General features: G+C 32.6%; 2 protein-coding genes and 1 pseudogene across 2 annotated transcripts; 2 read left to right on the forward strand and 1 right to left on the reverse strand.

Moving 5' to 3' along the window:
- Positions 1-550: 550 nt before the first annotated feature.
- On the reverse strand, positions 551-6088 carry LOC132285589 (probable receptor-like protein kinase At1g80640). The gene is made up of 10 exons (XM_059787777.1): positions 5720-6088; positions 5072-5242; positions 4676-4941; positions 4445-4577; positions 4274-4337; positions 4020-4116; positions 3813-3915; positions 1234-1352; positions 1048-1137; positions 551-959 (listed from the first exon to the last, which is right to left on the reverse strand). The coding sequence occupies exons 1-10, from the start codon at positions 5892-5894 to the stop codon at positions 783-785; spliced, it is 1395 nt and encodes a 464-aa protein (XP_059643760.1). The 5' UTR covers positions 5895-6088; the 3' UTR covers positions 551-782.
- Positions 6089-13331: 7243 nt separating this feature from the next.
- On the forward strand, positions 13332-20188 carry LOC132281930 (leucine-rich repeat receptor protein kinase HPCA1-like; annotated as a pseudogene).
- A 1382-nt stretch (positions 20189-21570) lies between these two features.
- On the forward strand, positions 21571-23288 carry LOC132281931 (uncharacterized). Its single transcript, XM_059783581.1, has 3 exons — positions 21571-21716; positions 21996-22047; positions 22242-23288. The coding sequence occupies exons 1-3, from the start codon at positions 21571-21573 to the stop codon at positions 23286-23288; spliced, it is 1245 nt and encodes a 414-aa protein (XP_059639564.1).
- The last annotated feature ends 286 nt before the right edge of the window (positions 23289-23574 follow it).

Below are 23574 nucleotides of genomic sequence, written 5' to 3' on the forward strand. Positions count from 1 at the left end.
GCCCCTTTTTTTTTTTTTTTTCAAAAGTTTAAACGAAAAGGGCCTAGCAATATTGCACCTAATTGAGCTCGAAGACTCAACCTCTCCTTTGGGATGAGATATCGTATCATCTAGGCTAATGCTCATTGGTAGTAATGGTCATGTGTTGCAATCTAAGTCACATAAAGCGGAAGCCAGAGTAAATTCGAGAGTAAAAGTGCAAAAGTGACAAAATTAAGTAACAAATAATGAGAACGAAAGCAAAAGCACGCGGTAAAAAATGGCATTCATTGAGAAGGGTTGTGTGACTTGAGTTACAATTTAGGAAAGAGTCCATCCCCGATATTTCATATAGCAGACTAGCAGTCACCCGCCCACTCTTCAGTCATATTGCATTTTTTTAGGGTATCAGAACTCTGAAGACCATATTAAGATCATATTAAGTCAGATCAGTATATAAAAAGCTGAAGATGGCAATTTTGCTGGTATTTGAACCTTTGAATTCAAAACATTATTTCTGTATTTCCTTTCTTTCATTTTCTTTTCCAAGCTTGAACAACATAGATCTCCATTTTTATCTCAAAAAGATACCTGTTACTGAATCAGCTAAAAGGGAAAGCACTGTCCAAACACACCTATAATACAGAGGATAATTTCAGTGCTATCAAACAATCACATTTCATTTGCTTCACTTAAGTTGGAACAAAACAGAAAACTTCCTTCCCAGCATAACTCCAATAAATTTTCATCTTCTCGTGGAAACAAATGCGTGAAGAAGTGCTAACATGTGCAAGCCATAGAGTCTAGATGGCATCATTAGCAGCTACAGGACCGGTGGAGGCAGGTGCCATAGGTTCTGCAAGTCTCATTGACCCTCCGAGCTCAACAGGTACAAGAGGGATGAAGGAGTGCAGGACGTCTGTTATCAACGGTCTATAACTTGGTTCTTGTTGTACGCATAGTACAGCTATGGCAGCAACCTATCATATATTCAAATTCAGATTAGCAACTTAAACATGGCTAGTACTAACAAAAGTTGACAAATAATACTGGTTCTATCGAACAAACTTGATATAAGTGCTTAAGATCCATTGTATTTCTGATCACGGGATCAATGATATCTGGGAGCTTCGTTCTGTCCGTAAGTTGAGGCATGGCCTGCTTGTCAAAAAAAGGTTAAGAACCTTAGGTTACAATAAAAGAAACAGAGTGAAGTTTCATGGGTTGGCTAGGCAATGGTTGAAGGAAGTTTACCCATGTGACAATTGATTGGCATTGAGCCGGCGCTAATTTTTCCACGGGACCTTTTCCCAGCAAAAGCTCCAGAAGAACAACACCAAATGCATAGACATCACTTTTATCGGTTAATTTACCTGAAAGTTTAACATGTGTACAAATGTTTAGGGTCTTTGGTTTTTGGGAAAAGTACAAGAAGGAAATATTTCTCAAAAAACTAACATGTTTGCACCACAAGAAGATAATTATTTAGTTGATCACGGAGAAGGAATTTCAATTTCTGCTACTTTGAAAGTTCACCAAGAACTATATGTTCCCAATAGTTTGTTTGTTCTTGAAACAAAGTGAGACTTTCGGGTCAAAATATACTTGAGGCCAGCATTCGAATTGCATGATCTCAATACACTTGAGGGCTACATTCCAATTGCATGATCGCAGCAGCCAACTCAATACATTTTTCCCGATAAATTCCATAACATAATCGTGAAAGAAAACAAGGTAACTCAGATTCTTTACATCAACTGTGAGGTAATGGAGTATTGACATGCAAATTTGAGACTCTGTGACAGTGGATTTAGAAATTAATAGGAGAAATATGAAAATTGGAGAAGTTTGTATAGTTCTTGCATAAATTATCATTCCTCAATATTTATAGCTACTGTAATATGAATAAAAACGAAGGTTCATATGCTTCATATAACCAGACCGGTAAATAGGGGGGAAAATTGCTTCTGTGAAGAAGTGTATTTCCGGATAGAAGAGCGTTGTTACAATGGGAGAATTTGTGATGTTATTATGTCTAAACTTTCCGAAGTTGCAGTAAATGTACAGCTATTTGTACAAATCTCAATACATTAAATTATCAATCAAGAAAGACGGGACTATGAACCTAAGTACTAGACAGTGGGATTTTGAAGGGGAGAAAGTAATATTATTTGATTATAAGATGCTAAAAGAAACAACAAGGAATTTGAAATGAAGTTTAGGTTAAAGAAGAATATAGTAAATGAAAATCTTGCTAAGTTGATAAATGAAAATCATAAAGAAAGTTTAGTTAATGAGAATATAGTAACATTAGGGAGATTAGAGAAAAAAAAGTTTTTTCAAAGGATCAGGTTGTGCAGGTAAAAAATGCATTGCTACAAAAACAGGAAAATGTTTTATGACTAGATGGCATTACTACAAAAACAGGAAAATATTTTGTGACAAGATGGCATTCCTCTCAAGATTTGGAAATGTTTAGTTAATGGTGGAGTAATAACTAAGTAAATAATTGATAAGTGGTGCCATAGAGGTATTTAGCAGTTCTAAACAAAAATAGAAGAGACGTTAAAGTGGTTCAAATCATCCTGGTATCAAATTAATGAGTAATACTATGAAATTCAAGGAGAGACTTGTTGAACAATGACCAATACGTGAAACTGTAGGGGAAGATCAATTTAAATTTATTAAATAAGGTTAACAAAGGAAGCTATTTACTAACTAAATAGATTAATGGGAAGATTTAAAGAGATAAAGAAAGATTTTTGTTATAAAAATAATAATAATAATAATAATAATAATAATAAAAATAAAAAAATCCATGTTAGGTTCCTAAAGATAAAATATTTGCACTTTGGAAAAGAAATGAGCTACATAAAGATACATGGATGTGTTAAAGGATATGTATAATGAAATTTTGACCATATTAAGGACAGTTGTGGGAGAAACAAGTCAATTTCTAATTATTTAGCCTTACATCAAGGATGGCCCTAAGCCAATATTTTTCCCCTTACTCAACGATGAACAAATAAAAAAAATTTAGATGAGGTTCCATAGTATGTGCTACTTTGTTGAAGATATCGTTTTAAGTAATAAAACTAGAGCAGAGACGAGAAATAAAAATAGAGATATTGGGAGAAGCTCTACAACCAAGTCAGTTAAGCATTAAAGTGGGATGGGTTAAATGGAGGAGTGCTTCTGGTGTATTGTACAATCAGTGTATACCACTAAAATCCAGAGGTAAATTCTACAAAACAATTATTAGATTAACTATGCTTTACGGGAAAGAACGTTGGCGGGCTGCTAGCTAAGAAATAATATAAATTCATATATGCGTAGTAGAAATGCAAATGCTAAGATAATATCTGGCAAGAAAAGAAAGAATAAGATCATAAATGAAGTCATTCATGAGATGGTTGAGATAGCTTTAATTGGTGACAAAAAGAGAAAATCAATTAAAACCATGTGCAATGATGGCAAATGACTACATCAGTGAGGAAAAGTAATGTGATTCTTATTTAGGGTACTGTTAGGGAAAGGAGAAGACAAAAAGGTCCAAAACTAATATGTTTTTTAATTAAGTCTATGACCTTAGATAAAGTGCAGTACTGAAACAGAGTTCGTCTAACCAATGCAAATAGTTGGGAAAAAGCTTTTTTGAGTTGAGTTGAGATTTTTTTTAGGTAAGGGTTGGAGATAATAATGATACTACAAAGGGGCTATTACATGACAAAAATGTTAGAATTCTTTAAAGTAAAACAAATAAATAGATCGAGCAATGAGTGTCTAGTAAGTACATGAATACAATATGGAAGTAATGTCAAATATTGGCATACCATCTAAAAGGTATTCTGGTGCTAAGTCATCCAATGTTCCCGAAAGCTTTATGTTGTTCTTGTTCTGGTTTCCACCAGTTATGGCAAGGCCAAAATCAGATAGCTGAAAGGCAGAATCCATTAGACAAAATGAAACATTTTAGTCAACCTCGTGGAGAAAAACAAATGTGTTCATGCAGAGATCTTGCTTGACATTTATGATTTTACCTTAGCATTGAATTTGGAATCCAGAAGAATGTTAGATGAGTTTAGATCTCTGTGGATCACAGTAGGGTTGCACCTCTCATGAAGATATTCTAATCCTCTGGGTGAAATCAACAAAGGCAATTTTCATTCTTTTAGTATAAGAGAAGTCTAAGAAACATGCATAAAAAAACATCAACAAAGTCAACTTTCGTTCTTCCAGCATAAGAAAAGGAGAAGAAACATAAATAACAAACCAAAATGACACAATGGTGTACCTTGCAACATCAAGAGCAATTTTCATCCGGATATGCCAAGTTAAAGCTGATCCAAGTGTAGGACCTGAAATATCAATCAGGCAAAAGTTGTGAAAAACAAGAAATGATGTTTGTATATTCTATTATCCGCCCGTCTTCCTTACTTCATATGAAGAATGAGAGAATTTTTACCATGCAATTGGGATTCTAAAGATCCATTTTGCATCATCTCATAAACCATAAACCTTGTCTTCCCATGAATGCAGTAACCCAAAAGAGAAACTATATTCTGATGCTGAATTTTACTTAACCAGTCCACCTCATTCTGCAATTTCAGTTGACAATCGAACAAAAAAGGAAACCATAAATGAAAAAATAAATGCAAGAGATAGAAATCATAGTAAATTTATGATGAAACATTACCGCAAATACTCTGTCAGCTTCCTGGCCTTCAATATTGAGTCTTTTCACTGCTGCAAGGAAGTTATCCTTTATGCGAGCTTTGAAAACATATCCAAATCTACCCTCACCAATAATATTGTCATCCTGGAAATCATTTGTTGCCTCTTCTAACAATGGGTAATCCATGACAGCGATCGAACCCTTCTTACCAGACATTCTCAAAGTATTGAATCTACCCAAAATAGGACCCAAGGAGAGCCCATTCGGAATATCTCCCAGTTCAAATGCTAAAAGTACATAAAAATTACAAGGAAAATTGCATAAAATTAACAAGAAGCATAACAACTGTAGGATTTTTTTTTTTCATTTCAAACATGAAAGAAAATTGAATGAGATTTTTATGGTAAAAAAAAAAACCTGGGCTCTGTTGATTTTTGACAATGGAGTCCTTCCGATGTTTCAGTCTATAGATCCAGAAACAAGATAGAAATAGCACAATTCCACCAAGAAGAGCTGCAGCAATGATGAGTGCTACTACAATTTTCTTATTTATTTCCTGGTGGTGCACTATTTTAACCTTTGGCACTCCTGATTTCAGATAAATAAATTGTAAAATGAAACTGGAATATACAGTAGTATCCATAGCTAAAATAATCATAAACATTCATATATACTGATGTAAAGCTCCCATAATAAAAGGGAAAAAAAAGAAAAGAAAGAAAGAAAGTAATGATTTATCACAATATCAAAGTAATGAATTGTTAATAATTCAGACAAAATAATTGAACAAAATTGGTCCAACCATTCAGGAAAAAAGACAAAGCAAAACTGGCAATTTGTGTAGTTTAAAAGAACAAAATGTTAGTCCTCTCTCACTTCTGTCATTTTCAAATTCATCAGCATCAACTAATAGCAAAAGGGGTCTTGATTTCTGTCAGATTCTCAAACAAGGGGAAAATCCACTAAAACCCATCAAAGCAAATGCTCAAGAAACCTAAACAATCAATAACCCATTATGTAAAAACTAGGTATTCATACAAGTAATGGTGGGCATTGTTGGGTTACCTGGTGATTGAGCTTCCACGTCTGAAGAAATTTGGGAAATGGGTTCTTCCTTCTCAGTGGGAAGAACTGGGTCAGAGATGGAAGAAACAGGAGGGACTGCTCTGCCCTCAATTGGAGATGAAACTAAAATGGAGCTAAGAACCCCAATGGGTATCAGCAGAACAAGAAGATTCATGTCTATTGACTCTCTTCTAAGTTGCAATGACACAAAAATATGAGAGAGAACGAGAGGAAGAGAGAGAGAGTATAGGCGTTGGGTTTGGCACTTTCTAAAACTTTCTTGATTGTGTCAGATTTTGATTTTATTTTATTTATTTATTTTTTTGAAGTTTGAATGTCTGTGTGTGCGTTTTCACACTTTTCTTTATCCAAAGTGTGCAGAAGGGAACAAAATATTGTTGAAGAGAAAGTCATAAAAGCAGGGTTTCTTTATTGAGGAAAGAGAGAGAGAGAGAGTGCACGTCAATCATGTGGCATTTATCAAAAGCAAGGCCCATGAGTTAAGAGACTCACGTATTTTGGATTGTGGACGTAAAAGGAGGCATCGTGGGCCTCACTCAAATTACCTAATTGCCCCTTCCACGTCACTGGAATTAGAGACCGTTGGAAAATGTTTATTGTTTCATCCAACTTTTATCTAATCTAATCAATGAGATGCATTGATTTAAAATTCTATCAATTTTCATATAATCTCCAAGTGTTGGATGATTAAATGACATTTAAATTTAATAGTATTTTTTCTAAGTAATTTTAATTTATAAAAATAATTTTAAAAAGATATTATTGACTCGATAAGTTCTATCAAACAAAATAACATCGATTTACTTACATATGGTAAGTCCATCATAAGCGAGATTCATTAGATTAAAATTTTATCAATTTTTATATAATTTGGAAGTGTTGAATGTATAAAGTTAAATTAAAAATAAGATTTTTCCCTAAATAATTTTAAATATATTAAAAATATGACGTCTTGATTCAGATAAAAATTGTGGCCTCTATGGAGGAGCGGACACCAAAGCATCATCAATTGTAATCCTTAGAGGCATTAAGGATGCACTCCATGTCAAGGAATTTTTCAAAAACTTCTCAAATTTTAAAAAATATATAGGGCTCCACTTTTATCTAATGACATTACAATTTTTTTTTTTTAAAAAAAAGACACCACTTTTAATCATAACTTTGTAAATTTTTTTTTTTCTCAAATACCACCGTTACTCTTTGGCTAGTAAAGTAAATCGTATTTGCATCCATTGATTTCTCAGCGTTGAGAATGGCTTTCCTTCATGGTGTAACGATAGCTAAGCATGAAAAGTGGTTGTCAATTTTATTTATTTTTAAAATATTAATTGTACTGATAGAGCTGGTTGATGCATGAATGAATAATAATAAAAGCCAGTTGAGTTCTTCAACACAAAGTCCATTACAGTGTTTAATTAAAATTGGCTTGCTGGAATACAACCCAAAGAATCGATTCACTCATAACAACTTCTGTGGCTCTCAATTCTCTGTTTCCTTAATTTGTTTTCATTTAATAACTAAAAATGATTTGGTATAATGGTAACTATTTGCATTTCTATAATGTTAGATTTGGGTCTAGCATAAAATGAAAACGTGGAAGAACCAAACGTTTCTAATAAATCAATTACAACCTGACGAATTAATTAGGTACATGTAGTGGTCACACAGGGGACACTAAAAGTATTATTATTTGCAAAATTTCAATAGAGTGCAGTAAATTTTTTTAAATATATAGTAATGTGCAAATTGTTTATATTTTTCGGTTGTCGATTTAAACTTAGGAAGCACGGATAATTCTACGAAAGAATCGTACTTGTGTTGGACGCCGACATTCTTCGGACACTCCTCAAATACGTGTCCAACACTTCATATACGTGTCCATAAATAAAAATTAATTTTATCATTTCGAACACTTCGTCAACACTTCCCAAATACTTCACTGACATTTTCTTGACACTTCCTAAGTCTACCTAATAATCTTGAAATGAATACTATTATAACAAAGTAGTGAAATAATAGTATAGATAATATAAAAATCATTATAATAATGACATAATTTCATTTTCTAATTCATTTCATAATAAGTCTTAGTATAGAAATTATAAATTAATTAAAGTTTTATAATTACTGAATAAATGTATAAAAATAAATATTTATATTTATATGTAACCGTGTCCACGATCTACCAGAGACTATTGCATTCTCCCGCTCTAATTCTATACCTCTCTTTTCTCTCGATACTCTTCTTCTACTTTGCATCTAATATTTCTTGTCTCTCATGTGATTTTAACATTGCTAAGTAATAATAGAAGATCTCACAAATGAAGGAAATGTTGACTTGAAAAAAATAATTGATCTTGTTAGCACGAGAAGTAATGAAATCTTCTAAAAATGGTAGTTATGATATTATAAGATAAAGGGTTAGATGCTATCATGCTAAAATGATATATAATTTAGGTTGATATATTATTTTTTTCGGAAGTTAATTTAGGTTGATATTTGTGAACAAATAAAAATGACTTAAATTGGGGAAGGATAGTTTTGGTTATATTTTTTAACTTAGTTGGCTTTTGACTTTTCTAACAATCAACTAATCGGAAGGAGTGTTTAAGCTCTTTTATTTTTTATTTTTTATTTTTATTTTTTTCACTAGTTTAATCTGTGAACAAAAACGACAAACCTAAAGGGGGTGTCGGAGCATTTAATCCTAAAAATAAAGAGAATACATTAATGAGTTTATAGATATTTTTGTCATTATATAAATAAAATGTAATTGGAGAAAAATAGAGTGAATATATTGCATCGTCATTTGAAGCAAAATTTACAACATTTTCAGCAATATGGTGAAATTCCCATGTAATTTTTTTAACGTATTTACTTTTTCATAAATCAAGACATACCTAATTTACATGATTCAATAAACTAAATCAACACATACCTAATTTACATGATTCAATAAACTAAATCTTAGAAAATAAATTAACTAATATCTTGATTTTTTTTTTCTCCAGTAAATTTTAATATCTTGATTTGACTAAACGAACAAATTAGAGTCTAATCGGACCAACCCGATCTCAATTCCCCAACAAGCCCCCTCGGGTTTATGTTGAAATTGACCTTAATTTAATGGTGTACCCCGCCCAATTTGTATTCACCATATTGACTTAGAAAGACATGGACCAAAGAAAATGACATGTTCACTTGGTAGGAGGGTTACAAAAACTCAGATCTTGTAGCTCAATCATGCATTGCGTAGGTCATACATGCGGACAAAAATGGCATTTAAAATTTTGAGTTCAAAGTTTAAGCCATTTAATCAGAACTGAATCAATATAAACAAATATTTATAAATTGAACCACATACTTGATTAGTCGCTATCACTTGGGTCCCTGATGTGTAAGATCACAATCAATTATCATCGGTCCATTCTTTTATTACTTCCAGTGGACATCTCCAGAAACGCCCAATAGTGCACATGGGGATTGGTTGCATTGCTTTGTATTGTTGGAAATTTAAACACACCAACCTCGCTTTTGAAAGTAACATCTATTAAAATTAAATAATTAGAAATTTTAAATTACAAACATGGATTTGATGCTCTCAAAAACAATAATATTATTCTTTGAATTTCTTAAAAATTTAATAAAATTCTCAAAAAATTTGTTTGATACATTGAGCTTAAGTTGGTAATTTGTCTTCGTCATATATTTTGTTGTGTAAGGGACCCACAATAATGGCAATTAATTATTTTTGTGAAAATTAAATGTTGCCATGTTACTGTATTCACCTCTTTTTGAAGTATGAATATTGTTTTATTTATAATTAGTACTTAGTCGTGCTACATTCTGTATAAAAGCAAATACGTATCTGTTTATATAATTAGTCTCTCACAGAATTTGCCACGTGTGCATTTTTATTTCAGCTGATTTTTCTATGATAGCACTAGCAATAAGTACATCTTATTTTTCTATGATATGGTAGTAAGTACATCTTATTTATTTTGTTTTGAGACAAAGTAACTCACTTCTATTATAAGATTCAAAAATAAAATAATAATAAAATTAAAAATAAAATAATATCATTATTATATTTATTCCCTTTCTCTCCTCCCTCTCCTTCTATATCTCCGTCACTCTATTTTCTTCCGCACTTACATTCCCACCCTCTAACGTTGGCCAACCGCTATATTTATAGACACATATACCTTAATTAAGGCTGTGCACCTAAATCCATATGTATAAATCCAATTTAAATAAGAACCACAAATATACTCGTGAATAAAAATTTATATATAAATACATATATATAAAAACACATATTCTTCTTCTTTATTGAAAAATGATTTTTGTATCGAATAGTTGTAGTAAATTGGTCATTTATGCAACAAATAAATGAGTGTGTCTTTTACTTACCTTGTATTTAGTATAAATAATCAATAAAAAATTATTCAATTAAACAAGTCTCCTGGCGTGAATACTCCTCTAATTTTTTTCAAATATCTTCCATCATGTTAATTTACTTTGAGGACTGATTAATATTCCGAAAACGAAAAGGCTATTTAAAGAAATGAGTAAATATCGTCTTAATTAATTTTAAGTAATTGTCAATTATGCCTCTAAACGTCAACATTTTAAGATATCATGTGATTTCCGGCACAAGAGGGAATTCGGATCCAGTCAAATAAGTTTCACTTTGTTATGTATAGGATAAGTGGCTTGAGCAAATTTGAAGAAAATGAACACAATGAATGAGAGAGAGAGTTTTATCAAATTAAATAGAGTTGTATCAAAGATTTAAAGTTGATTATATTTAAACGAGTAAAGATAATTTTTACATATTAAATGAGGGATTTCATTCCTTATTTGTTATATAAGTAGACCAATTAAAATAAATAAATCTAACCATATAAGTAGACCAATTAAAATAAATAAATCTAACCATTTTCTGTAACAACTTAATGAAAGAATCATTTTTTAAATAAAATTCAACCTGTGACGACTTATCATTAGTTAATCAATGGTTTAATTAGCAAAGAGGTGCATTGATCTAATAATTCAAACCAAAACATGAAGCCATAACAGAAGAAGGTACAAGTCAAAGCAAGCAAGCAGAGATCCTCTATTGTGAAATGTGTAAAGAAAAGATTTTGTCCCCCTCAATTATATGCTCTCTCTCTCTATATATTTTTTGTCCTTGCCTACTACATCTGCTTCTGTATCACAGAGATGGTACTGCCAACTACACTTGTGGACCCCAAATTATATTTGTAGGTTTCTATTAAGACTTGTCATGGTGATAAAATAAAATAAATAAATAACAAATTAATCATTTTGTTTTTCCATTAACAGTCAAAATGATTGTCACCACAAAAAAAATATAAGGGTCTGATTTCTAACTTTAAAAATAATTATTAAAAATTCAGATAATGAAAAATAATTTTTAAAGAATAATAAAAGATAGTTCTTTAAAAATAGACATTTTTATAATAGAGTTTTCATAAAATAATTTTAAAAAAATTAAAACAAGCAGAATTTTTTATACAATTTTCTGTTTTTAATTTTTTGTTTCAGAAAGTTTTTCTCAGGGTTATAAGCAGGCCTTAAAAGGCCAAGACCTTATTTATGGAGTGAGAGCAGCACACACCTATTTAACATGTTATAATTGTGGAAGTTTATAATACTTTATTTTGAATTAAGATGCAGAGCCAATGAACGTTAATTCAAATTGTATGATATTTGAACTATTTGAAATGTGAACTTGGATCCTCTAAGTTAAAATTCCTCTAAGTTATCTTAAGTTGAATTTTTTATAAAATGACATGTGTCATTAAGATATATTTACGACCAATATTAAACCATATTAGCTAATTTAATAAAATTTAGAAAACTATATTATTTTAAGATAAAAAGCTTTACGAATACGTAAACATCTCTCTCCTATAAGATCTCTCATCTTTCTCCCAAAAAAAGATTTGGCTTGGATGAAGAAGGTGATTTGATTAAAGAAACTTGAATTGTAGGTTTTTAATTTAATAATATACAGTGTCTAATTACATATATTTTATAAAATTTAAGTTTTGAGCATAATTTGCCATGATATCAACAAAAACATTGTTAATTATTTAGAAATACTAAATCTTTGGTTGTTAAATAACTAGATCCATTTTTATACAAATTCAGATTTAAACTTAAGTATAAATAGCTAAGCTATTTAAAAACTTTTCTATCTTAAAACAGTGTAGTTTTCTAACTTTTATTAAATTAGCTGAAGTGATTTAACATAAATTATAGATATATCTTAAATACACATGCCATTTTGATGTCATTTTATAGAAAATTCAACTTAAGATAACTTAGAGGATCCAAATTGTTGAAGTATTTGGTCAAGTTAATTCAAATGGTATGATATCTACTCTTTAGTGGATACTTGAGATTTAGTAGGAACAATATTACAGTGTGCGCGTTTGTTTCAAATTTTGGAAATATATATATATATATATATATACACACATACATATATATTTATATACTATATGAACGAAATTTGTGCTATAAAAATTTATTTTAAACGGGTTAAATATGAGTCTTGACCCATATTTAATCTACAAATTTTTAACCCAATCCAAACCCAGCCTAGCCCGCCCATTTGTCACCCCTGCATAAAATAGGTACTCTGAGATGGAAGAAACAGAATCCAAAAACACTTTTGAGGAGGATGGGACAATATGGCGATTATAGGGGGAGTTGCTCTAGCTGGAGGAAGGCCACGAAGGATGTTATATGGGCCTTCTGCTCTCCTGATAAAGCCCAATGGGTTATTGTATGTAACCATGTAAAGAAGACGATGCTCCATATGATGATAAATGTAAAAAAAAAAAAAAAAAAAACAGAGGCACTTATATGGCTTAATTGAATTACTACGAAGAGGTGTAGTTTAATGGTATTTTGTAGCTTTAAACAAACAAAATAAATCTATGGCATTCTTGAAAGAATCAAATTTTTTTTATTTTTTTTTATTTTATTTTTATAAGGATCAAATAGCTGTACACGGTGGACTTTGAATTTGATAGTATCAATTTCTTAATATTTCAACAAAGTCAAAGAAATGGAGTTTGGTTTTAACTTTTAACCCATTGTCTATTTTGTCTTTCTTTCTCGTGATTATCATCATGTTTGGGCCGGCATAGGGATGGCCAAAACATCCGAGGGCGGAAATATCAATTTTTAAAAATCTCCCACTATATATTCTTATGTCACCAATATTTTGTGTTTAAAGAAAAAAGTAGTTGTCCCTTTTCTCACTTTTAATCGCTTCCACATCCACGGTAATCGTCATTCTCTAATTTTAGTTTCTGTCACTGTACATGTAACATGTTTTTTTCACTAATATTGTGAACAATTGATTACACAATCTAATAAAAGATGATTGGATAAGTTGAGTGTATATATTGAAACAAGGATATTTTATGGTATAGGTAGCAAAGCTATAATACATGTTATCAAAATATGAAAACTTGTCCAACAATTTCAAAAAAAAATTATTTTTTTGATTATTATGACACTTCATAATTTTTTTATTGTTGTTGCAGCAATGGTAGCCATTAGGCTGCTCTGCTTTCTGGTCTGGTGTGCAGGAATTCATGTGATCTCCTCCTTGACGGACTCTCGCGATGGTAAACTACATGCTGTTGACATATTATAAATATTACTATGTTCAAATTATTATCTATTGATTACGAGTTTGATTTCATTTCTTTTACCATTTCATGTTCTCTGTTCAATCCACAAATTTCACTTGTCATATGATCACCTCACTTACGAATTGTACATGTTGATGTTTCATGTATGATAAAACATTTCTGCTACATTCATATATGGCTACTTAAATTTCTTCATATACAACATATTTGATAATCTTAAAAGTGGTGATGGTGCAGTTATGATACTCTGGTCTTTGAAGGATCAATGGCGCAACACACCACCAAGCTGGAATAAGTCAGATGACCCTTGTGGTGGAGCATGGGAAGGAATCACCTGCAACGCCTCAAGGGTGACTGCTCTGTGAGTATTTTTGTTTATTAGTATTTCTCTTGGTCATGCATGGTTAAGTAGTCTTTTTCTCCCCATCCGGACCTGACTGTTGCAAAAGCCTACTAATCAATATCTGGATTGACGTTTTCAGGGGACTATCAACTATGGGACTCATAGGTCAGCTAAGCGGTGGTGAAATTGGGGGGCTCACTGAATTGAAATCCTTGTGAGTCTTCTGTTGCAGCATATACAGTATATACTACCAACAGTACCATTTGCACCAGCATTGATATAGTAAATAAGAGCATACTTGGGATGCCTCTACTGTAAACAGTAAAGCAAGCAAATATATATATATATATATATATATATATATATATATATATATATATTTGTGGAACATCCCAAAACATATAGATGATGCTCTCATTCCCACTCCCATTTTCAATTATGCTTATGTTTTAAAACTACTCACTTTATTGCAGGGACCTTTCATTTAATCAAGGCCTTACAGGTTCCCTCTCTCCGCGGATAGGAGATCTGAAAAATCTGAACACATTGTGAGATCCAATAAACACACTGTTTCTTTAAGGCATCCTGTTTTGGACTGGAATTCTTTTTCCCAATATATACACATTTATATGAGTAATTATTATTTTGTTTCCCAGAAGCCTAGCTGGCTGTGGTTTCAGTGGTAATATCCCAAGTGAATTAGGCAATCTTGCAGAGCTAACCTACCTGTAAGAGTTGCTATAACAATTATGTCCCTTTGTAATGGAAATCATAGCTTAATATTCTTTACTGCATTTTTTTTGTTACTACTTGGCTTTGCACCTGGCAGGGCTCTGAACTCGAACAACTTCACTGGTGAAATACCACCTTCTCTGGGAAACCTCTCCAAACTCTACTGGCTAGACGTGGCAGACAATCAGTTGTCAGGAACTCTCCCTGTTTCAACATCCTCCACGCCGGGGTTGGACCTCCTTAAGAATACAAAACACTTGTGAGTGCCATTTTAATTTTCTGACTTGCATTCCTTGCCTCACTGTTTATTGCACAAACAATGGCCTGATACCTAAAAAAACCTGCAGCCATTTCAACAAGAACCATATTTCAGGAAGAATTCCACCCGGACTTTTCAGCTCCGATATGGTTCTAATACACTTGTAAGTTGATATTCACCCTCCACTTTGTTATCTGCTTGATCATCCTCATTCTGACTGCTCTTGGTTCTGCAATGACAGAGTGCTAGATGAAAATCAATTGGTAGGGAGTATTCCATCTACATTAGGACTTGTCAAGACACTCGATGTTATGTGAGTATACTTCATCCTTTCAGATAGTTCTTCATTTTCTTTTAAACAATTATCTTTTCTCTGATCTTGTTCTACATGCACACCACTTTCAATCTCCAACAGTCGGCTTGATAGAAATTACTTGAATGGGGAAGTACCATCAAGCTTCAACAACCTCACTAATCTCAATGAATTGTGAGTATTTCTTTTTCTAATTAATCTATCATCAGTACTAATTTTTTAAAGTTATGAGTGATTGATAAAATGTCTTCCTTCATGCTCCTGTTCTCTTGTAGGAATTTAGCAAACAATCTTCTGTCTGGACCATTACCCAACTTAGATGGGATGAATTCACTCGAATATGTGTAAGAATACTGCATACAAGTTTTATGCAATCCAGTTTCATCTACTCAAAAGTTGTATCTTTGAACTTGATGCCTTTAATTGCTATCTTCTCTTCACAGGGATTTAAGCAACAACTCCTTTGTTCAATCAGAAGTTCCAACTTGGTTCTCAACCTTAGAATCACTCACCACTCTGTGAGTTCTTAGTACTTTACATTGCAAAATGTGAATATATTATATATATATATATATATCCTTAAGCAAGTAAACTATCTGATGTGGAAGTCTTGCTGTGGTGCTCAGGGTTATAGAATATGGGCCACTTCAGGGGTTTCTGCCACAAGAACTTTTCAGTTTCCCACATATTCAACAAATGTGAGTTTACAATCAACTTAGAAGACCTTGAAAAGTTAATAATATATCTAGAAAAGAAGCTAGGTAAACTTTTTGATTCAATTATTGTAACTTTTGACAGTAAACTGAGGAACAATGCAATCAATGGCACACTGAACATGGGTAGCAACGTTAGCCAGCAACTGCAACTTGTTGATCTGCAGAAAAACCAGATATCTGCAGTGACACTGCCTTCTGGATTCAATCATACATTAATGTGAGTGCTCATTGCTTCTAAATGTCTATTTCAATTATAATTAATGTACATTTTTCCCTGATCATCATTGGTATTTGTCGATTTCTGTTCTACAGACTTGTCAATAACCCAGTGTGCACTGGTTCTATCGCGAATACAACTTACTGCCAGATTCAGGAGTAAACCACAAAGACTAATTCTACCAGCCTGGCGAATTTCCGGGGCAAATCATGTTCATTGGATGAGGAGCTCAACTCAGAGTTCAAAAGTTTAATTAATTTGATTAGTGTTAAACGGTATCACTGGTTGTTGAAATGAGGATAATATGTTCTTCATCTTTCATAGAGATTCTAAAATTAACAAATTATTCTTTTTGTTGTTGATTAACCATCAAAATGATTGTCTTGTTGATTAACAAATTATTCTTTTTGCTGTTGATTAACACATTATATTTTTGGGAGTTTATAGTTGTTTCTTATGAACTAACTTAGAAGAAGGAATAAATTAAATCTGTGTTATGAAATTAGGTACTGTTTAGATAATTTTGTTTCATAGTACATGTTTGACCATGATTAAGACCACACACTTGATGGGTTATATCTCCCAGTGGCCCCAGAATAAACCATCTCCCCCATAATTATTAATGTTTTTATAATATCATATAAAAAAAATAAAAATAAAAACAAAACAAATTCATAAGGAAAAAGTGCATATGGAAACAAAACAAGGAATAAGAAGAGAAAGACAAATATAAGAGTTATTGTGCATTTTTGAATCTTCAATGTCCTGGAATAAAAGGAATTGAATAAAGCAAGCAAAAAGTTTAAGGCTATGTTTGACGCAGTGTAAAATAAAAGAAAAGAAAGGATTGCAATAGCTAGGGGAGAAAAGAAATAAAGAAAAGGAGAGAACATTGTTAATCACTCTTGGACTCATTGTCATCGTGTTTGGTTTATTAGTAAAGAAATAGTAATCATACTTGGAAAAAGAAAGGAAATGAAACTATTTAAATAAATTTGCTATTATACTATTTTTCATAAATTTTGCCTTTTATAAAAGTAAGGGCAAATTCGGTATTACAAAAGTTTCATTAAAAATGTTATCATTTTTTTTTTTTTTCATTTTCTTCCTTTTTGGGAGGATTACAAAAACTAACATTTCATGCAGAATTTGAATCCTTTCAAACTTCTCCGTTCCCTTTCTTTTCCTTTTAAAAAACTATACCAAAAACATTATTTCATTTCCCTCCATTTCTTTCTTTTCTTTTCCTTCTTTTATCATCATCCCACCAACCAAAATGTAGCCATATACAACTTAATTTGTTCATTTCTTTCTATTTTTCTTCCACCCCTCTTTTTTTCTTCTTACCGAACGTAACATTAGATTTGATGAGTATTAATAGTATTGCTGGTTTCTTTTTAATGAAATGAGGATGATATGTTCATCATCTTAGATAAATTAAAACAATTCATATTAGATGCTGAAATTAACAAATTAGTCATTTTGTTATTCATTAACCATCAAAATAATTGTCTTGACAAAATATAGAAGCAAGATCTAATTTAAGCGGGATAATTTCACTGACACTCTAATTTGGTCAAATATCAGTTTAAAACATCTTTAAAAAATAACTATCACTTAGGTCCATTTTCACTTTTCTGTCACAGTCTCTGTTAAAAGCATAGAAAAAGACAACTTTGTCCTTAATTTTTTAATCACATTTATTCTAAAATATTAAATACCCTAAATGACTATTATACCCCTAATTAAATTATTAGATTAGTTTTTTAATCATACTATTTCTCTCTCCTCTATCTCTATCTGGTCGCATACAAACATATACCAGTATATATATATATATATATATATATATATATTATACACACAAGCACAACACCGGCGACGGTGTTAGCACAACAGGCGGCGGCAAGGCAGGTGCAGGAGACGGCGGTGGCGGAGCAGGTACAAGAGACGATGGTGGGGCGCCGAGGAAACCCAGGTATAGAGGGTGCCTGAAGAACCACGCTGTGTTCGGCTGCAGAGAGCCCATCAGTCGCGTCATCGTCTACCGATTTGGGTGCCTTCGTCACCGTCGCCTACATGCCTAACCGATGTCGTCGTCGTGGGTTGCGATTGGATTTTCCAGAGCAGCAACGAAGGTGCGGTGGTGCCCAACTGATCTGGGTCTTCGGGTGGTGAAGACGCGCCGAGACTTGAGAAGTTGCTGAAGAGCCCGAGCTTCAAGGACAAACCGGCGTTGTCGACGCTCATTTAGCGTCTAATTTGATCTGGTGCTGTTTCGGGTCAAGAAAACACCATAAATGTATATGTTGTTTTTGCTATATGTTTCTCTTTTTTCAAAAATTCTTGACCACTACTAATTATCAAGCTCATCGATTGGAAAAAAGATCAGCAGACTTGGGAATTTTTGACATTAACCTTTTTTTTTGTTATCATTCTGTTAAGATTTTGGTGATTGGGTTACCAATTTTACATTAACCTTTCTCTAAACTCTAAATTTCATTTATTTTCGTTGTTTTTCTTTCCGGGTTGCTTCTCTTTCTCTTCTAGGCTTCTGATTTTATTGAAGAACCTCTCACCATTTTTGTATTAAGAACACACTGAAATTATTCGGTCATGGCTTGCGGGTGATACATGTGTGCATATATATATACATAAGGGTCATGGTGTATTTTGTTTCAGTAGTTATTATAATTGGATCTGGGAGTCCAATAAATAATAACTATATATTGGATTTCTCATTTAAAATGGTTGATCAAATTCTAAGTTTATATTTTCAAGAATATAAAGATGAATTGAGATTACCAAATAAAAATAGTTACACACACGTTAGCATTTGTGTTATTTGGATCATTCATGTGCAGAATTGAGATTTATTGTTGCGTTATTTTTTTTGTCTCCTAGTAATTTGTCTTTGTGATTTTGTTGATATTCAATTTTGTTTTCAGTTTCCTCTCTCTTTATATTTTTTATTTTTTACACACACACATATATATATTTATTATGTATATATATTTGTGCTTAACACCATCATTGGTAATCCACCACCAAGCCAAGACCACCATCCTTGTAGCACTACCAACAGGGCAAACACCACTAACAGAACAAAGCTCAATTTTTACACGAGGGTAAATATGTCATTTAAATTATTAAAGAAACAATTTAGTTGGTCAAATCAAAGTCAAAGGGTAAGAATGTCTTTTTACATGTAAAAAGTGGTCTGACACACCTGTCAACTAACTTTTGGGGTGTGAGTGAAAAACGGAACAAACGTTTGTAATGTGAGTGATAGTTATTTTCGAAAAATATTTTAGACTGATATTTGACCAAACTACTGGGAGTGTCAATGAAATTATCCCAATTTAAGCAATGAGAATAGTACACACCTGTCTAACATGTTATAATTTTGGGAGTTTACGATGATAGGTTATTTATTTATTTATTTATTTTTATTTATACACACACACACACGCGCACACACTAGAGAGGAAGAACAGTACACATCAATCTAACATGTTTATAATTTTGAAAGAATCAATGGATGTTAATTCAAATGGTATGATATACGAGATTCGAGGAATAATATTATGAGTGAATATATGTACTATAATACTACTACTAAGATGAAGGACATGAAGTTCAATCTTTGGTTGGCAGCCCATCCAAATTGCCTACTCTGGATACCAAATAAATGGCCAAGTTCATCAACATTTGGCCTATTTGCAATATGTCTATTGAGTCACACGACCACCTTTACTTTAACTGCTCTTTCATCTCCCCTCTCAGGCATTTTATCAAATACGAGTGCAACATTGCTACAACAATCAGGAATTGGGACTCCCTAGTTCTATGGGCTAGCAATCAATGGAAAACAAACAATTCAGCAAATCTACATAGAAAATTAGGGTTATTAGCCTTGGTTTATCATACCTGGAAAGAGAGGAATGCTAGAATCTTCAGAGGGCAGAAGGCTTCGCAGAGGACTATTTGTGCAAAGATCTCCTCCACCATTACTTCAATCCTGAAGCTGCGTTGTCTCCGAGATTGTTCATCATCTTACATCTATCCTCATGGAATGGAATCTCTCCCCGTCTTGTGGCAGACTTCCTCCCCATCCACCGGACTGATTTCAAGGCGGCTCAGCCGCTATACAAGGTCACCTGATTGAATTCATGGTTTCCTCTAACAGCCTTGCCGTTACTGGTAGTTATTCTTTGTTTGGGGTCGGAATTTGATTTCCTTGCTGGGCCTATTCCATAGGCTTGTTCTAAGTTTGTGCTTTCTTTGTTTTTCTTTTAGGTCTAAGGCCACATGTGTTTTAATTTTGGGAAAATTCCACCCTAGTCCTACTTTTTAAGCTCAAAGACAATTAATTCCTAAAATAATTTTTGAGGACAAACAAGTCCTAACTTTTGCTACTTATTTCCAAATCAGTTCAAAAAAATTTATTTCCAATATTACCCCCTTTTTTTTTTTTTTTGGTCCTTTTCAACAAATAGGGTTTGGAATCTTTATCTTCTTTTTCATGCGGGTTAATAAACATTCGATACGGGTGGATAGAGTTCCTTCAAACAAACGAAGAGAACCACACCAAATCAAGAAAACGAAGCAAGGCGAAAACCTTTTTGCTTATTCATCGTCATCCACCATTTTTTCCGGTAATTTCAGGTAAGGTAGCACTTCTTTCTATTTTTTTATTTGAAACTTTATCTTTCAGATTTAGATTGGGGATTTGATGATTGGCCCAGATTTAGACTATGTGCAGAGTTTTAATTAAAGTTTTCCAATTTTGTTCCCATCCTGAAAGGGAATGGTTTTTACCTTTCCATCTTCAGTGGGGCGATTGGTCTTATAATAAGAATTTGTTTACTGATATGTTGTTACCCCATCTTTGGGATCCCCATTCTCTCCTCTTTTATTTTCTCTAGTCATTTAATGCTTCTATAAATTCATGTGAGATGCTATTAACTCGTGCAATTTATTTCTTGATTTGTTGTTAATTAGGATTGTGTGGTGATTATTTTTTCATAAATATATATATTTATAATTTGATGGTTAATTGAACAGGGGCTAAAAAGTGGATTCTTACTTTGAGAAAAGCATATTTTGTTATTGTCATATTGGAGGAAAGATTATAACATGTGTTGACAAGTCCGTGAGAAAAGAAGGTGGTTTGATTAATGGTTTTTCCATTGATCAACATGTTGTGTATGATCAATTTGTTAGAAATGTTCATAAGATACTTGAAATTTTAGATAGTACTTTAACATTAAAGTACAGTGTTTAGGCCGATAAGACACGATTATTGCCTTTAAATGGGCAAGATGCATTGAAAAATTTACTTAGATTTAATGAAAGAATTGCAGATGTCTATGCATTTGGAGAATGTAATCCAACAACAGTTAAACATCAAAATATAAGGTAAGTTTAAAGAAATGTGTTTGTTTCTTTTAGAGAGTTTATTACAATATGGATAATGCATACATGTACTAATTTTTATTTATTGCTAGGAATTCCACAAGCTAAACACCAACTACCAATGTCACAGTTATGTCCTCAAGCATTGATTCAGTAACACCACTTGTTTCAGATTTATGGAAGTCATTGATAAAAGAGGAAGGACAAATTTTTGATGGTATTGTTAATGTTCGAGATGTACTACATAAGTTTGCACTAGCCAACCGATTTATGTTCAAGTATGTTAAGAATAATACTTCGTATATAAGGGCCAAGTGTGTTGTGGTTGCTTGTCTTTGGAAAGTAAGTATTGGCCAAGTTGGTTATTCTGGGATTTATATGGTAAAGAAATTTGTAAAAGAGCATATACACTCAACTCAAGATCAAATAGAGATGAAACTTTAGTTCCGGCAAGATTTATTGGGAGTATAGTGAAGGAAAAGATTAAAAAAAAATCCTGCTTACCTACCGATGCAAATTGTTTCAGATTTTTCAACTGATTATTCTTTGAACATTAGCTATAAGAAAGCTTGGCGGGGTAAAGAGAAGGCAAAAGAGGCAGTTGATGGGGTAATAAAGGACTCTTATAAGCTTTTTTCTTGGATGTGTGAGTGTTTGGAGAGTTCAAATCCTAGAACTATTGCAGTATACATGAGCGATGATGAGCAGAGATTTCATCAGCTTTTTATTGCATATCATGCTCTCTCCATGGATTTCGTACCGGATGTCATCCATTATTATTCATTGATGGAACTTTTTTAAAGGGGCCCTTTCATGGTTATATGCTTAAAGCAACGGCTTTGGATGCTAATAATGGGATATACCCGGTGGCATTTAAGATTGTAAAATCAGAATCATTAGAGAATTGGCTTTGGTTTCTTGAAAATCTAAAAGCAGCATTGAATGAGGACAGAGAAATAATTATCATATCTGATAGAAGTCAAAGTATTATTTCAGCTGTTAGGCAAGTATATTCTGATGAGATGCATGCACATTGCTTCCGCCACTTGAAGGAAAATTTCTTAAAATTCCTAGAAAAATATCATTTGTCAAAAGCAACAAAGGGGACTCTTGAAGATCATTTAGATATAATTGCTTATACATTTCAGGTGAAGGCATGTGATAGAGCTCTAGATCGAATGAAGAGATTGTGTGCAGAGGCGTATGATTGGGTAATAGAAAGTGAACCTAAACACTGGGCTAAATGCCAATTTCCAAAGAAAAGATACGGTAAATTGTATTCGAATGTTGCTGAAAGTTTTAATGGATGGGTTCTAAAGGAGAGAGAATTGCCAATTATGGGAATTATTGAGAAGACTCGTGAGAAGTTAACAAAGTACATTTACAAAAGAAAAAATAAGGCGATCTTATGGAAGCTTTTAGTTGGAAAAAGAATTGATGAAATTTTAGCTTTGAATGTAAAGCTAGGTGAGAAGATGCAAATCATGTCGTGCTCAACTCACATATTTGAGGTTCGTGAAATACATGGAAACTTTGGTGTGGACATAGAGAGGAAATCATGTGGCTGTGGTAAGTGGGAGGCTACTGGACTCCCTTGTGAGAATGGATGCGCAACCACCATGAAGGCAAATTTAAATGTGTATGATTTTGTTGAAGAGTGCTATCATAAGGAAACACAATGTCAAATATATTCAGAAACCATGCGTCCAGTCCCAACTCATGATATGCCATCTTTAGATTTTTTTGAGGATGAAACTGATGATGATGGATATATTAATGAGTTAAGTGAACCTGACAAGTTACTTCCACCCCGATGTAAAAAACCACCTGGTCGTCCACGAAGAAAATGAATTGAGTCACACCATATTGAAATAAGGGAATTTCATTGGGAAAATTCCACCCTAGTCCTACTTTTTAAGCCCAAAGACAATCAAGTCCTAAAAATATTTTTGTGGACAAATAAGTCCTACTTTTACAATTTATTTCCAAATAAGTTCAAATTTATTTTATTTTCCAACATTACCCTTTTTTGTCCTTTTCAATAATTAGACTGGGGAATCTTCATATTCTTTTCACGTGGGTAGAAAATTAACACAGTGAAATCACCAAACAAATTAATACACAGAAAATACAAAA

This window comes from Cornus florida, unplaced genomic scaffold (assembly GCF_030987335.1).
Source record: "Cornus florida cultivar Cherokee Brave unplaced genomic scaffold, ASM3098733v1 CherokeeBrave_3.0.0_Hap2_Chr11, whole genome shotgun sequence".
In the NCBI taxonomy this organism is placed as follows: domain Eukaryota; kingdom Viridiplantae; phylum Streptophyta; class Magnoliopsida; order Cornales; family Cornaceae; genus Cornus; species Cornus florida.

Bases quoted from the DNA above. Each gene is read 5' to 3' on its own strand.
- LOC132285589 (XM_059787777.1), bottom strand. From the start codon at position 5,894: ATGAATCTTCTTGTTCTGCTGATACCCATTGGGGTTCTTAGCTCCATT. The intron at 4,578-4,675 runs GTAATGTTTCAT...CTGAAATTGCAG, and splicing joins AAGCTGACAGAGTATTTGCG to AATGAGGTGGACTGGTTAAG. The intron at 4,117-4,273 runs GTACACCATTGT...GATTTCACCCAG, and splicing joins ATTGCTCTTGATGTTGCAAG to AGGATTAGAATATCTTCATG.
- LOC132281931 (XM_059783581.1), top strand. From the start codon at position 21,571: ATGTCCTCAAGCATTGATTCAGTAACACCACTTGTTTCAGATTTATGG. The intron at 21,717-21,995 runs GTATGTTAAGAA...TTTGAACATTAG, and splicing joins GCCAACCGATTTATGTTCAA to CTATAAGAAAGCTTGGCGGG. The intron at 22,048-22,241 runs GTAATAAAGGAC...ACTTTTTTAAAG, and splicing joins CAAAAGAGGCAGTTGATGGG to GGGCCCTTTCATGGTTATAT.